Genomic DNA, 15,055 nt, shown 5'->3' with positions numbered 1-15,055 from the left:
TGTCAAGCATTATGTCCTTCTCCAGGGATTGGTTTTCTAAGGACATATCACTAAATCAGCCACACATTCTCCAGTAGAAAGGTAAATCTCCTGCTGGTACGTTTAGACACATCAGGAATTCTCTGAGTTTCAGCCTCGTCTGGGAGATGTGCTCTCTGGGTTCGCTCGCTGCAGTTTCTGTTAGTCTGGGGTTAAACCTCCAGGCCTGACAGAATCTAATTTTCTTTCCTCCCAGTTTCTGTCACTTCATCTTTCTGTTCTAACTTTCTCAGAGGCGCTTCTTCGACTGTTCTTTGAATCTTTCATTTCTGCTATCATATTTCTACCTTCCAAGAGCTTTGGCTTGTTCTCTGAATGCCCTTTCTTACATAGCATGCTGATCTTGTTTCATAGAACACAGTACCTTCTCTTCTTTGTCTGAAGATGGTGTTTGAAGTTTCCTTCTGCTCCTTTCGTTATCTGAGTCCTTCCCATACATTTTCTGTTTTCGTTTTGATTTTGGCCTCACATTTTAGAGGCTTCCCACGTATATAATCTGATGACCTTTGGCTTTCTGCTGAAATTTAAGAGTAAGGCTCTGAAACGCTTCATGTACACGGGTGGCCCTTGTTGTCCATTGGGCTTCGTTGTTGGATGACAAGCCTTACTTTTTCAGTAGGGAACCCCAGATGTCAGACTCTGGGGCTTTTTGGGGGCAACTCAGTTCCCCATAGGAGAATCCTTTGCTTTCTTTGTGGTGGGTTTAAGCCTGGCTGGCTGCATTTTGGGTGTTGTGGTGGGGAGAGGTCTCACCAATTGCTGTATAGACGTTCACTAGATCCCCCTCTTGTCAGAATAGCCACTCGGCTCTGTCCTCTACTGTGCAAACCTTTCCAGGGCAGTGTACTTTTCTTCTGCCAGGGCAGGGAAGGGGATGGGTCTGAGGGTCTCACTCGGACCATCCTCTGCCCTCACCCCATCCCCACTGGTCCCCGGGGGCGCCCTGTGCCTCCTGTTCCCGAGCTCCTCCAGGGTGCGTTCTCATCTGCCCAGTTAGGTTTCAGCTTTCTCCATCTCTGTGGTTCTCTCTCGTCAGCTCTGACCTGTTCTCCAGCCTCGAATTTTTGACCTCTTAATGTCTGCTGATGCTTCTCGTCCTGTTCTTCTATTGCTTATGGGCATATGCCCTTTTTAGTCCTCTGCTGTGGTTGTAGTGGGGTTTTTAGGAGCTTTTGATCAAGTCATCTACCGTGTTTAGGGTTTATTTTTGAGTGGCTTCCTAGGCTGTGGAAAACGTGTCATCGTTGTTATGAGCACTGTGGTACCTCACGGCCCTAGCCAGAGAGCAGACTTAGTGGAAATCTCAACTCCTGGCCTTCCCCATCCTGATTTGTTGGTGGTAAGAACCCTTCTCTCTTCCCAGCCGTGACGGCCCCATCTCCCCACGCCAGCCTTTTCTTTTCCCTGAAGGCCGGCTTAAAAAAGGTGATGCTGGGCAGGCCTCCCAGGCTGAAAGCATGTTTTGTTCCAGCAGAACAAAGACACATACGAGCCTTTCTGCAAAGTTCCTGTCATCACCTCATCCAAGGAGGAACAAAAACTTATCGCAACTTCAAATAAGGTACGTTGGAGGCACCCTCGTGGGATTTCTTTTGCTACCAGAAATGATGGAGATTCTTCTGAATAAGTTTTGAAATAAAAACTTGTGGAGTTGCCTCGGCAAGGCCTGAGAAGGGGGTGAGAACAGGAAGCTGTAGGTAATCTTTGTTCACCCCAGTACTGGGTCATGCAGCCTGTGCTCCAACCATGTAACCAGCCCAACAAGGTGAGCTAGCTCGTCGTCATCTTCTGCCTCATGGCAGGGTCCCAGCCCTACAGGAAGCCAGTGGTTCACTGTGCCTGCATGCCAATTAACCCTCTTCTTCCTGTTTTAAAACAACCTACAGCCCGCCGTGAAGTTGCTGTACAACAGAAGTAACAACAAATACTCGTATACCAGGTAAGGTGCCTGCACTCATTAGCAAACCCCCACCCATGCCAGCCAGGCCCAGCTCTTGCTCCCTTCAGCAAAGGCGTGGCCCCCCTGCACCTCTGGAATGCCTTTATTTATATATATTTATTACAATATATTGATGTATGTATCTTTATTAAGCTCTATTCCACATACCATAAAAATTTACCCTTTTAAAATGCACAGTTCAGTAGTTTTTAAGTATATTCAGAATTGCACAACTATTGCCACTATCTAATTGTAGAACACTTTGGTTACCCCAGAAAGAAGCCCTGTACCCACTGGTAGCCGTTCCCCATTTCTGTAGGCAATCCCCCCCAATCCCTAGGCGACCATGAATATTCTTTCTGTCTCCATATGGGTTTGCTTGCTCTGGACATTTGATATAAATGGAATCAGATGGTATGTGGCCTTTTGTATTAGCTTATTTCATTCAGCATAATGTTTTCAGTGTTCATCCATGTTGTAGCTTGAATTGGTACTTCATTCCTTTTCCATGGCTGAATAATATTCCGTTGTCTGAATATACCAATTTCTATTTATCCCTTATCTAGTCAGTGGACACTGGTGCTGTTTCTACTGTTTGGCTATTATGAAATGCTGCTTTGAACATGCCTATACAAGTTTTTGTGTAGACAGAAGTTTTCATTTCTCTTGGGTATATACTCAGGAGTGAAATTGCTGTGTCATATGGTAACTCTGTGTTTAATTCTTTGAGGAACTGCCTGACTGTTTCCAAAGTGACTGCACCATTTTTACATTCCCACCAGTAGTCTGTGTGGGTTTCTAGAAGGCCTTTTGGCTCTTGGGAGTATGTGGCTCTGAATTAAGAACTTGTGGGTGGGGAGCTGGATAGGGGGACTTATGAGATTACTCAAGACCCATAAACTGGCTCTGGGATAAAAAGTTTCCCTTGGGCAGTTCTGTTCTGTCTGTTCGTGTGGCTAAGTGGGCCTCTCTGCTCCATGTTCCCCATCTACTGTTCTAGGAAGAGACTCCATGTTATTGGCAGGCACCCTAGTATGCGGAGTTGAAACATGGGCTTAGGAGCCAGAGTGGTCATTGTTTTGGAGACCCTTCTTTGCCATTTATTAGTTTTTGGCTTCAGGCAATTACTTCACTTCCTGATCCTCACTTGCCTTCTCTGAGCAGTGAGGGCTGCAGTGCCTTTCTCACGGGATTGTTGTGAGTTTGCAGGGGGCCTGCACGTAGAAGCACGTAGTTACTACCAGCATGTTGCTCATCTTATCAAATGCTTTTTTACAGTAATTCTGACGACAATATGTTGAAAAACATCGAACTGTTTGATAAGCTGTCTCTGCGCTTTAACGGGAGGGTCCTATTCATAAAGGATGTGATCGGGGATGAAATCTGCTGCTGGTCCTTTTACGGTCAGGGCCGCAAGATTGCTGAAGTCTGTTGCACCTCCATTGTCTATGCCACTGAGAAGAAACAGACCAAGGTAAGTGCGTTGAAGGACAGTTCTGAATGGCTGTCCTGGAGTATGTACTTGGACAACTTCTCTTTCCACTTCAACAACAGAAACTTGTTAGTTGCTGTCGAGTTGGCTGTGACTCATGGCAACCCCACGTACTACAGAACGAAACGTGGTGTTGTCTTCACAATTGTCGGTATGTTTGAGTCCGTCGTTGCGGCCACTGTGTATTTTGAGTGCCTTTTAATCTAGGGGAGCCCTGGTGGCACAGTGGTTAAGAGCTATGGCTGCTAACCAGAAAGGTTGGTAGTTCGAATCTACCAGCCGCTGATTAGAAACCCTGTGGGGCAGTTCTACTCTGTCCTGTAGGGTCACTATGAGTCGGAATCGACTTGACAGCAATGGGTTTGTTTTTTTTTTAATCTAGGGAGCTCATCCTCCAGCACTATATTGGACAGTGTTCTGTTGTGGTCCGGAGGGTTTTCACTGGCTGATTTTTGGAAGTAAATTGCTGGGTCTTTCTTCCTAGTCTGTCTTAGTCTGGACGCTCAGCTGAAACCTGTCCACCATTGGTGACCCTGCTTGTATTTGAAATACTGGTGATGTTGCTTCCAGCATCACAGCAGCATGCAAGCCACCAGGGTATAACAGATGGACGGGCAGTGGAAGATAAACTTGAAGAGGAAAAGCCTTTAAAAATAATTCCCTTGCCTCACAGTTTCCTTGCTTCATTGTTAAAATAAATATTATCTTTTGAGCTCTGGAAAGATCCAAATGTAGATCTTGGAGAAACAAAATGTTTTTTCCCTTCTTATACTGAGCAAGTACAGACAGAATCAGTATACCTGAGTTCCTTTGCCATAATATTAATTCAGACGTATCCTTATGGCATGCGTACCATGCTGCCAGCATGTTCTCTGTCCATCACCTGTGATCCTTCCGACACTTCCTGGGCTGTTCCTTGCCTCCTCGACCCAACACTTGTTTTCCACCGGCATTGTCCCACCTGGTGCCCTTCATCAGAGGAATAGTGTTACCTGCAAGATCTTGACCTTGGCTTTCTGTCATGACCTACTTACTTGCCAGCTGTCTCCCGTCTCTTACCCACTGACCTAGCGCTGCCCTCCACCCTCACTAGGCCCTTTTGGCACTCCTTAGCTTCCGATCTTGTTGGCTTCCTTCTGAGCACACTTGACTCCTTCACTGATCTGGACTCTGTGGGTCCATTTTTTTCCGTATCTTCTTGTAAAAACAGTTTGGGAGCAGTGTCTGACCTCCTTCAACCCCACAAGGGGGAAGGAGAACCATGATCAACACTGCAAGGTTGACTCCAGTGAGGCGGAGGCCAAACAAGACTCCTTTCTCCACTGTCTTTACTAATTCTGACACCAACCATCCCTCACACAGCACTCTCTGCTTCTCTGTTGGGCTCAATAACTTATTGCAGTGGCCACATAGAACTCAAAGACCATGCTCATGATTGTGGGGTTTATTGGGGGAAGTAACAGTTACAATTCAGGCCCAGGAACACTCGGGATACGGTTCTTCCATCAGGACAGCCTCTCCCCAGCTGTGCTCACAGGTATGCCTCTTCCTGGCCCTCAGTCTCTGCCTAAGGGCACTCAGCTTTTTCTCTCTGTGGGCCGGGAAGCCCACTGTACCACCTCCTGCTGCCAGGCCTCTTCCTTCCTTGGTGGTCCTCTGTACTCTGGAATTGGCTCTCTTTTAAGGCAAAATTGACCAATGCCCTTAGTGGGTCACAGTTACCCTATCACACAAAATTAACTGCACTGTACCTCTCCAAGCCCAATAGACTTGACCTCTCTCCTGCCATTCTGCAAAGCTAGATCACACCATAGACATCTGCTTTACATCACAAACTGCAGCTAGAGATCTGGGCCTGCTAACTACAGTTTACTTCCTTTAGGTCTTAGCTTGCTTGCCTGCCCTCCTTGGGCTCTGCAAGTAGGCTTTGTTTGTTTGTTTTTATCATACCATACACTCTGTCATTTCCTTCTCAACCTATCTAAGGGAAATCTGATCACCAGGGACATGCAGTAGGTCTGCCACGGGCAAATGTTCATGCATTGACTTGATGGCAGCTAACAACAGGTCACTCTCTACAGTGTGTAGGTGACTGCAGCTCTAGGAGACCCAGTTCTGTGTGACTGTGGAGCCGGCCCCAGCAGCAGAAAGAGAAAATAGCAGACCGCAAAGTAGAAACCAGAGTCTGTCTGTATTTTTTAACTTCTGATTGAAGATGTAAATCACATACAGAAGCAGGGAGGGTAGTACAGTGATCTCCCAGCTTTGGTGGCCTTAGCTTATGCCCACTCCTACTCATCTCTACCTGCCCTCCTCTCCGAAACAGGTACAGGGTGCATTTCATCTGTAAGTATCCAGAACACATCCTAAAAGATATATGTTGTTTTAAGGTAGCCAAAAGGAGAAAAGCACTGAGGTTAGTTTTTTCTTTCAAAGAGAACAGGGGGACCAGAATCGTTTGCTCCCCTTGCCATGTTAGTTCACGGTAGTGTTCCTGCGATTTTTTTCCTTCCATAACTGGACCCATGTTTTGCCATGGCTTTTTATATACATGGGTTGCCTCTGCCCTCAGATACTAAAAGGATATAATCATCAGATTGACTAAGCTTTAAAATATTAAGACTTATGACTTTTTAAATTATTTTTAATTGTGCTTTAGGTGAAAGTTTACAGAGTAAATTAGATTCCCAATCAGTAGTTTGTATATGAAGTATTTCATGACCTTGGCTTTATTCCCCACAATGTGTCAGCATTCTCCCCATTTCCGCTCTGGGCTCCTCGTTGCCTTCCGTCTCACCTGATTGACTGTTCTAAGGAGCACGTTCTTCTCGGTTTGTTATTGTCTATTTTATGGGCTTGTCTATTCTTTGGCTAGAAGGTGGTCTCCGGGAATGGCTTCAGTTTCAGAAGCGTGTCTTAGAGCCGTAGTCTCGGGGGTTCCTCCAGTTTCAGTCAGAGCAATAAGTCTGGCCTTTTTTGTGGGTTTGATTTTTTTTTTCTACGTTTTCCTCCTGCTCTGTCTGGGACCCTCTGTTGTGATCCCAGTCAGCAGTCGGTAGTGGTAGCCAGGCACCATCTCGTTCTTCTGGTCTTGGGGTCCGGTAGGCTGTGGTTCATGTGGTCCATTAGTCCTTTGGACTCACTGCTCCTTTGAGTCTTTGCTTTTTTCACTCTCTTTGCTCCAGACTGGAAAAGACCAATAGTTGTATCTTAGATGGCCACTCGCAAGCTTTCAGGACCCCAGACACTACTCACCAAAGCAGGAAGTAGAACGTTGTCTTTATGAACTATGTTGTGCCAACTGATGTAGAACTTCTTATTTTCAGAGCAAAGGGATTTAGGGACCATGTGGTCTGATCCCACCCATTTATAGATGAGTAAAGGGGTTCCAGAAGGAACCTGTACTTGTGTTTGTGCAGCTGGTTTGTGGCAGAGCCAGGGCCTCTCTCCACGTCTCCTGTCGCTCTGCCATCTTGCCCCTAAGGGCTTCTTGCTTTCTCCTGCGGAAGTCTGTGACTTCGGCTTTCTCGAGAGTTGGTGTTGGGAACAGCGGCCTCCTTCCTTCATCTAGCCCAGACCTCTGGGAGCTGTGCTGTGTTGCTGACATGTTTTGCTGTCGGAAGTAACTGCAAATGTTGCATTTGTTAGTTTTGCATTGTGTCATACCTCCCCTGGCACGGCATTCTAAGTGCTTTGCTAATTCTTTTAAACATCATTTAACTGTCTCTAAATTGGAAAAGGAGTGGCTTGTTAAAATTAAAGTGTAAGCAAGTATTTGATACGCTCATTATCCATTTGGTTCTTAACTCTGGCTCACTAAGGAGGAGGTGGTAATTAAGCACAGAATTCTGCCCTTTATTGGTTTTTTTTCTTCCTCTTACTCAGATCGGATCGTTTCTTTTCCTTTATCTTCAGATTCACAGACTCCTTCCTCTGTTGTTTCCATTCTGTTACCGAGCCTTTCCAGTGGGATGTCCTCCCTGCCCCACCATTTTGATTACTGTATTTTTCAGCTCTAAAATTTTCATTTGGTTCTTTGTATCTTCTCTTCATTGAGGCTTTATCTTTCTGTTGAGTGTTTGTCCTGACTTGTTGGAACATTTTTATAATACCTGCTTTTGGTCTTTGGCAGATCATTCCAGCATTTGTGTCATCTTGACATTGGCATCTGTTGATTGTGTTTTTTTCATGGGAAGTGAGATTTTTGCTGGTTCTTCACATGTGGAGGAATTTTGAATTGTATCCTGGACATTTTGAATATGATAAAGTTTTATTTAAATCCTGTAGAAAACGTTGATGCATTTGTGTTCTAAGCAGGCAGTTGACTCGGGTTCAGGCTGCAAACTCCAGCCAGCTCTCTGTGGGTTATGGATACAGTGACACTTGAGTTTTCATAGCCTTCACATCTGTTCCATGTGGGCGCCGCCCTGTGGCCAGTCTGGATCCTGGGCAGTGGTCTGTCCCATCGTTCAGTTCTTAAAGTCTGTATGGCGCCTAGGGTCAGATCACCCAGCTGCAGGCATACACGTACAACTTTAAGATCTCACTTCCCTGAGCTCATCCTTCTTCACAGGCTCTTTAGTACTTGGAGCTCCTCCGGGGCTCCGCTTTTCAGTTATCTGGTCAGAAAACTGGGGCTTTAGTTACTCCGCTCTGCTACATACTTCTTGCGACTGTGCCTACATCTGGGCCAAGGAGCATAAAGATAGAGGGAAAAAGCAACGGGTTTCCCCCTCCTGTTGAAACAACAGCTCTTCTAGTCAGAAAGGAAGCTTCCCATTAGAGTCGACCCCTGCAGGCTGCTGTTGTCACCACCACTGCTGCTGCCACAGTGTTGCTTGGGGGCTGGGGTGCGAGGAGAGAGAGAAAAGGAAAAACAGGGAATTTCCTCCTCTCAGTGTGTGTGCCAGGAGACTCTGGCTCCTAGAGTTTTCCCTGGAGTCCTCTCTGTCATCTGGGGTTTCAGCAGCATTGAATTCAGGCTGTGGGGTACTGGTGAGGGGAAAATGGTAAACTCTCCACGGTTCAGTATTTCTTCAAATTCTAGCCTTTTTCCTCCAATCCATCTGCCACTGTTATTTTCAGAGTCCCCAGCTGGCAGCTGCGTACACTCTGTCAAGGTTTTGTAGCTTCTGTGGGGAAGACACAGTGGGGTGTGCTCACTCCATTTCTACCAGAACTAAAACCTCAGAATGCTTTCTTGTAAAAGCCAGGTCTCTAGTCTGTGAGTCACGTGTCTGGGACCCACTTGTGGTCTGGGACCCACTTGTGGTGCAGCCCTCCTCCTGTTTATGGCACCTTAACCCTGAAGGACAACATGCAAAAACAGCACGGTTGCCAGGCGAGAGGGCTTCTGTCCATGTCATGAGTGTCCCCAGCCGGTCCTTTTTAAACCTGAATGCTCCTTTAAAGACTGCCCGTTTTAACGTGCAGAAGGACTCATATACAAGGCTACAGCTCTTTGTTAGTAGCAAAAAACTGGAAATGACCATCAAAAGGAAGTGGTCGGATGCGCTGTCATACTCTGTATAACGGGCAGAGAGGCTGCTGCAGATACGCACTCCCCCTCCCCGATGTGGGATGATCGTCCAGTTAGGGAAAAGAGGGAGGTGCAGAAGAGTATATGGCTTGCCACCTTTTTTGAGTTTTCTAAAATGTGTGAGTATGTGTGTCTGTGTATATGCACAGAAAGGAGCCCTGGTGGCGCAGTGGTTAAGCACTCAGCTGCTAACTGAAAGGTTAGTGGTTTGAACCCACCAGTGGCTCCACGGAAGAAAGACCGGGTGATCTGCTCCCACGAAGATTACAGCCCAGGAAACCCTGTGGGGCAGCTTCGCTCTGTCCCGTAGGTTCGCTGTGAGTCGGGATCGACAGGCACGCGTTGTTACGGGTATGTGCAGGCTCGCGGAGAGGGTGAAGTGATGAGAGAAATTCCCTCCCGGAAGGGAGACGGGGTAGGAGGGAGAGGGAGACCCACTTTCACTAGATCTCTCTGGTCTTTTCTGAATTTAGGGCATGTGTAAGTGTTGTCCGTTCAAAATAATGACAGTCTTAAATGGAACCCTGGGGCTTGGGTTTAGCCTGATTGCCCTGCTTGCAAGTACTGGGGGTGGTGGCGGAAGTGGTGATGCAGTGCCTGTGTGTGTGAGAGAAAGTGCGCGCGCGTAACATACCTGGCCTTTGTTTTGTGGGGACACAGGTTGAGTTCCCTGAAGCCCGGATTTATGAGGAGACCCTGAATATTTTGCTGTATGAGGCCCAGGATGGCCGGGGACCTGACAATGCACTCCTGGAGGCCACGGGCGGGGCTGCTGGGCGCTCGAACCATCTGGACGAGGATGAGGAGCGCGAGCGGGAGCGGATTGAGCGCGTACGACGGATCCACATCAAGCGCCCGGACGACCGGGCTCACCTCCACCAGTGAGCAGGCGAGCTGGCCTGAGCCGCCCTCCCTCCACCTCCTCCCTCCTGCCGGCCTGCACCGCGCATGCAGGCTCCCCGGTACCTTCTCCTTCCCTGGAGCCTGGAGCGTCGTTTGTAACAAGTCAGATTATTATTTTGTATTTTTTGACAAGTGAATTGGTTCTGTCTTTCCCCAGGTGAATGTACCCTGTTGTTGACCAAGCTGTGTCTAAGGTCTCTGCTTTTCGTGAGAACCTGAGGGTCCTTGGAGCTAGGATTTCTTGGTTCTCAGAGAAAAAGTATGAACGGGTGTGAAGTGTCTGTGAGAACTTTCGTTTGCAGTATTTATTTTTGTAGGTGTTGACTGCCTATTTAGACTTCCTGGAGGCTCCCTTAGGAGTTGGTCTGTAGTTCCAAGAGGTGTGTCTGCAGTTGGTGGCCACCAGAGGTGTCTGTGTGCTCCCTATTTCATAACTGTCCCATCCCAGCGACCCAGTTTCCGTGCACTGTGACCACGCATGCTCTTCACTGTTTTGCTACAAATCCATTCTGCCAGGTGGTTTCGAGACTAGAGCTTGTTGATAAATAGCTGCAGCTGTAGCAGTGGAGATGTGACCAAACAAGTGTGTCTCTAAATTGCTTTCCTTGTGTTAGCTTTGGGTGCATAGCTCTATTGAGGGGCAAGCCTGTTGCTGCCTCAGTTGATTTTTGGTCTAGTGCTTGCTGGGACCCTGTATACCCAGTCGGGGTGCAGCTCAGTTAATGGCTCCTCCCCTGCCTCCTGACCCTTCCGAGTGTTCTCCTTGTTGACCCACTCCTTCCAGGAAGGGCACCTGACCTAGTAACAGCGGTCACAAGCTGCTGCTCCACAGGGTCCGTCTCTCCCTTTTCCACGTCTTTCCCTTCAAGCTGGGCTCACTGCAGCAAGTGGATCTCCTGCCGTTTGCTTAGAAACAACTTGTGGTCCCGACTCTGCCTTCCCAGCCTGCATCCAGGCAGGGACGTCGTTCATCCCAGCCCTGGGGAGCTTGCCTGGCTTGGGCAGCCCCCACTGTCAACTCCATCATCACCAGAGATCACACTTCTCGTCTTCACCTCTTGTTCTGACACGGTATAGAGTGGCCGTCAGTGAACAGGTTGCAAAGGCTGTGCAGATACCTTTGGGTCAGGTTAGTGGCCATGGTTATGTTTAAGGAATGTGAAAAGGCTGTGTGTGTGTATGTGGGGTGCAAGGGGCCCGCGCTGGAGCCGGCTGTCTGCACCATGCCGGTGTCAGACAGGTGCTCTCGGTTACCTACCTCCCTGTCCCCTCTGTGCCTGGGAAGGAACAGAGTGAGCTGTGAGTCGTGGGCGGCTGAAACTAGACTAGGTACAGTAGTTGGGAGGAGATGCGAATGTGTGTAAGGTAGTGGGTGTGTTTTGTCTGCTTATCAAGGAAAACGTTACTGTTGTATACCAAAGGTATTAATAGGGGCAACCTTTGACACCACGCATTTCAGAAAACGAGTTTATATTTTGAAATGGTTTTTACAGCTGAGACTTTGTATGTGCTGCCCTACTCGTGACAGTTCTATGCCTTTATTTTGTATTCAGCAGGAAGCCTGCAACAAAACTTTAAAGCAATCATGACCGAACCTAAAAACCACGTATTGGGTAAATAAATATGCTTTTTAAATTGTGCGGGAAACTTTTATATAAGGCCATTTGGATTTTATTAAAGTGTTAAGGAAAGGGGCTTACAAAATAACATTTCGTAAATATTTTATACTGTTTATTTTATACTGTTTTATTTTCAACACCAACCCTGCTGTTTGGGTTGAACCTTAGGAAGTTAAGGTGAACGTCAGTTCGATGTTTTCTGTAGGAATGGAAAAGCCATCATATAAATTGTTTTTTAAATGTTGGTGTGAAGAGTACGTGTGTGTAACCAATCTGTGTTGGCTTCTGCGCCTTATGACCTAATGCTCCTGGCAGCTCTCTACACTGCCCTTGCCCTCCAGCTTGGCTCCTGTGGTTCCTGAGTCTTCTGCTTCCCTGGGGTATGACAGGCTCCCTAAGACATTCCACGGAGAGTGAGACTGTTCGCCACACATAAGCCACGTACTGGCTGGCAGCCTCGGCGGGTCCAAGCAGAGACGCTCTAGAGGGAACTGGTTATTCTTATGGTATCATAAAGGACACAAATCAGTATTGATATCTAAGAATCATCCAAGTTAAAGCATCGCCCTAAGATTTGCTTAAAAAAAGTTTTTTTTTTACATTGTAATAGCTTACAATTAAAATTGGAACAGTGTTCAAGGTCAGGTAATCAAGTTCTGTTTTCTTGAGTGAGTCACCTGGCCTTGGTGACAGGAGAGTGGCGGGGCAGGAAGCCAGCCCCGTATCTGGTGTGTATGCCTGTACCTGCAGAAGCTGCTCAGGACTGAAGTGTGAGCAATACTCTGCCCTCCTCCAGAGAGTTTGCCAGCTGAGGGCGTCACCAGAAGTTGCTGTAACACAGTCAAGTGTGTCCTTAACTTTCCTGTCTCTTTGCTCTTGAATGCTACAAGTTTTAGAGGTAGTCACTGTCGGCTGTACAATCATTTGTGGAAATATATAAAATAAACATTATATAAATGCTTCTGTTTAAACTTGTCTTCCGCATCTTTTCAGAAATGCCCAGCACAATTCAGCCACTGAAGTGTGCAGTTTACAACACAGAGAGCAAGGTAGAGCGCCTACTGTCTACTTTACCACCTCCAAGTTGCTGAGGGTGGAAAAGAGGAGTCAGTTATCTGTAGTGTTTGAACTTAAACAATGCCTAAAAGGCAGTCATGGAAATGCTGCCCGGCTTGTGAAAGAGCAGACAGACTCAGCTGGTGTCAGGTACCTCTGATTTAATAAGGGGGCTGGGACTCACCATCTGGGACTAAAGAATCCCTCAGAAACTTAGCTAATGCCTTGACATTTCTAAGCTTCATTTGTGTAAAGCAAAATGTAGTTTGCAGCTTTATGAAATTTCATTTACTTCCTCGCAGGCCATGCGTAATATTTCCTTATGCCTCAGGACAAAGGTAGAGACTCTGTTCCCCACAGTGTAATGACATGTTGAAGTCCCCATTGCGTGTGATTCTCTCGGTGAGGTGTAAAACTCAGGTCGGCTTCCTGGAGGTGGCATTTTAATACAGTGCCACAGGGCAGCAGAGAAGCCAGGGTTAGGCTCGGGCCCATTCCTGGCTGAGAGGTGCAAGATGGCACTGTCTGTTTCTTCAGATGTGATCCTTGTTCTAGAGCTGCTGGAACCTTTCCTTGAAAGTGTGGCTAAATGGATCAAAATCCAGCTTCCTGGATACTTGCCTCCATTGGAGCAAAAATGATGATAGGAGAGGTTAGACACCCTCCTTTATCAGGATTTCATCTGGACCGACACCTGGGGAGAGTCCACACTTAGGTTCAGGGCTAGTACCTCACTCAGAAGGAAGGAGGCAGTTACTAGTACCCCAACTGTCAGCATTGTCAGGGTGGGTGTGGACAAGCCACGAGAGGCCAACACCAGCACCCATACCATCTCCTGCCCCACCTCCCACAAGATAAGTGAGATTTAGAAATGGGCTCACTGAGGCCTGTTTGTGTCTCAGCCTGAGCCAGTCAGGCAGGAAGACAGGCTCTCTGACTCCAAGGGAGATGTTCAGTTTTAAGACTGCATATGTAAGTTGGAAAATCGCCTGGTATTTTACACTGGTGGGGCTTTGACAGTCAAACTGAGGTGGGTTTAATGTCTGGTTCATTGCCAAATAAGGATGGTAGGTAAAGCTACTTCCCCTTTCATTCAAAATTTAAATCTCTGGTACCCATTCCTTCCTGTTTTTCAGATGTAGATTCAGGACTAGAGGGAAAAATGAACTAGCTTATGATTCCAGTCAATCTCTAAAACTGAAATTGGTAGAATTTTAATCCATATTCTCACCTCAAACCAATGAATTGCCTCCCTCCCCCAAAATAGTCACTCACCACTATTAACTGTCCGTTTTTATCTTTATAGATTTGTTCTTCTGGTCCAGTGTTGAAAACTATTGTACCTTCTTTTGCAGGACTAATATAAAACTGTAAACTTAAAAAACAAGGTTGCAAATCAGTTACATAATCTGGTTTCTTTCCCTCAGCTTTTGGTCTGCAAAAGAAATTCACTTACAAAGCTTGAGTAGTTTCAAGATCTAATTCCTGTTTCATTGTGGAGTCGTTACTGCATATTTGCCTTGCTTTAGTGCAAGAATGGGGGGGGGCCCTGGTGGCACACTGGTTAAGAGCTCAGCTGCTAACCAAAACGGTTGGCATTTCGAATCCATGAGCCACTCCTTGGAAGCCCTATTGGGCAGTTCTGCTCTATCTTAGAGGGTTGCTAGGAGTTGGAATCAACTCAATGGCAACAGGTTTTAGTGCAAGAAAAGGCTGGAAGCCTTCGCAGTGATTTAAAAGCTGCACCTGCGGCAAGTGAATGTGATCGTGATGGAGGATTTGTCGTGAGTAGGAGCTGGGGTTCGTTCATTTCAAAATGAGGTCGAATTTACCTAACACTAAAGGGCAAATACATTCATAACCCAGGAACTGCCTGTACTCAGCACTCTCCCTATTCCACGTGCAGAGTTGCCCACTACTAGGTTGTAGAACTTGAACCTAATAGGAGCAGCTAAACTCTGAGGAGAAAGAAACTCCGCTCCCTAGAAGCAGCCTGCCATCACAGGAGCTCTGGAGCACAGCGCTGCAGCGGCCGTGCCCAATTCAAGTACCAGAGCCAGGCAGGGGCCTTAGGACCCCAGGCCCTGCCACTGCCTGGCTGTGTGACGTCGGGCACGCGGCTTAACCTCCTTGCACTCCACTTTGCTCACCCATGAGAGTGAGAAGGTGGCACTTCAGAAGTGAGAGAATTACAGTCCTGGTGCTGTAGTGATTAAGCGCGCGGCTGCTAACTGAAAGGTTGACTGTTTGAACCCACCAGCCACTCCACGGGAGAAAGATGTGGCAAAGATTAGTCTTGGAAACCCTATGGGGCATTTCTCCTCTGTCCAGTGGGGTCACTGTGCGTGAGTCAGAGTCGACTCAACAATGGGTTTGGGTTTCGGTTTTTTTATGTGCTAGGTATTTTCCTTTTAGGCCCAAATCACCTGTGAGTGGCCTGTGAAGCTGAGACCCATTGTGCTCAGGCA

At 47.1% G+C, this 15,055-nt stretch overlaps 2 protein-coding genes across 5 annotated transcripts in view; one reads left to right on the top strand and one right to left on the bottom strand.

The window, feature by feature from the left end:
* KCTD10 (potassium channel tetramerization domain containing 10) overlaps positions 1-12,502 on the top strand; it is a 45,053-nt gene extending 32,551 nt beyond the window's left edge. For 3 of the 4 annotated variants that reach the window (XM_010598906.3, XM_064272336.1, XM_064272337.1), the window contains 4 exons: positions 1,511-1,600; positions 1,926-1,978; positions 3,257-3,452; positions 9,670-12,502. In XM_010598906.3, coding sequence (XP_010597208.1) covers positions 1,511-1,600; positions 1,926-1,978; positions 3,257-3,452; positions 9,670-9,894 — 564 coding nt within the window. In that variant the 3' untranslated portion in view covers positions 9,895-12,502. The remainder of the gene's footprint in view (positions 1-1,510; positions 1,601-1,925; positions 1,979-3,256; positions 3,453-9,669) is intronic. The other variant, XM_003419360.3, reaches the window with a different exon arrangement.
* Positions 12,488-15,055, bottom strand: part of MYO1H (myosin IH) — a 51,179-nt gene continuing 48,611 nt past the window's right edge. The window contains exon 30 of the mRNA XM_023559422.2: positions 12,488-13,962. Within this exon, the coding sequence (XP_023415190.2) occupies positions 13,815-13,962 (148 nt within the window). The 3' untranslated portion in view covers positions 12,488-13,814. The remainder of the gene's footprint in view (positions 13,963-15,055) is intronic.

This window comes from Loxodonta africana, chromosome 19, assembly GCF_030014295.1.
Source record: "Loxodonta africana isolate mLoxAfr1 chromosome 19, mLoxAfr1.hap2, whole genome shotgun sequence".
NCBI lineage: Eukaryota > Metazoa > Chordata > Mammalia > Proboscidea > Elephantidae > Loxodonta > Loxodonta africana.
Note: the sequence above shows the minus strand (reverse complement) of the source record. Positions and strands in the feature narration are given on the sequence as shown.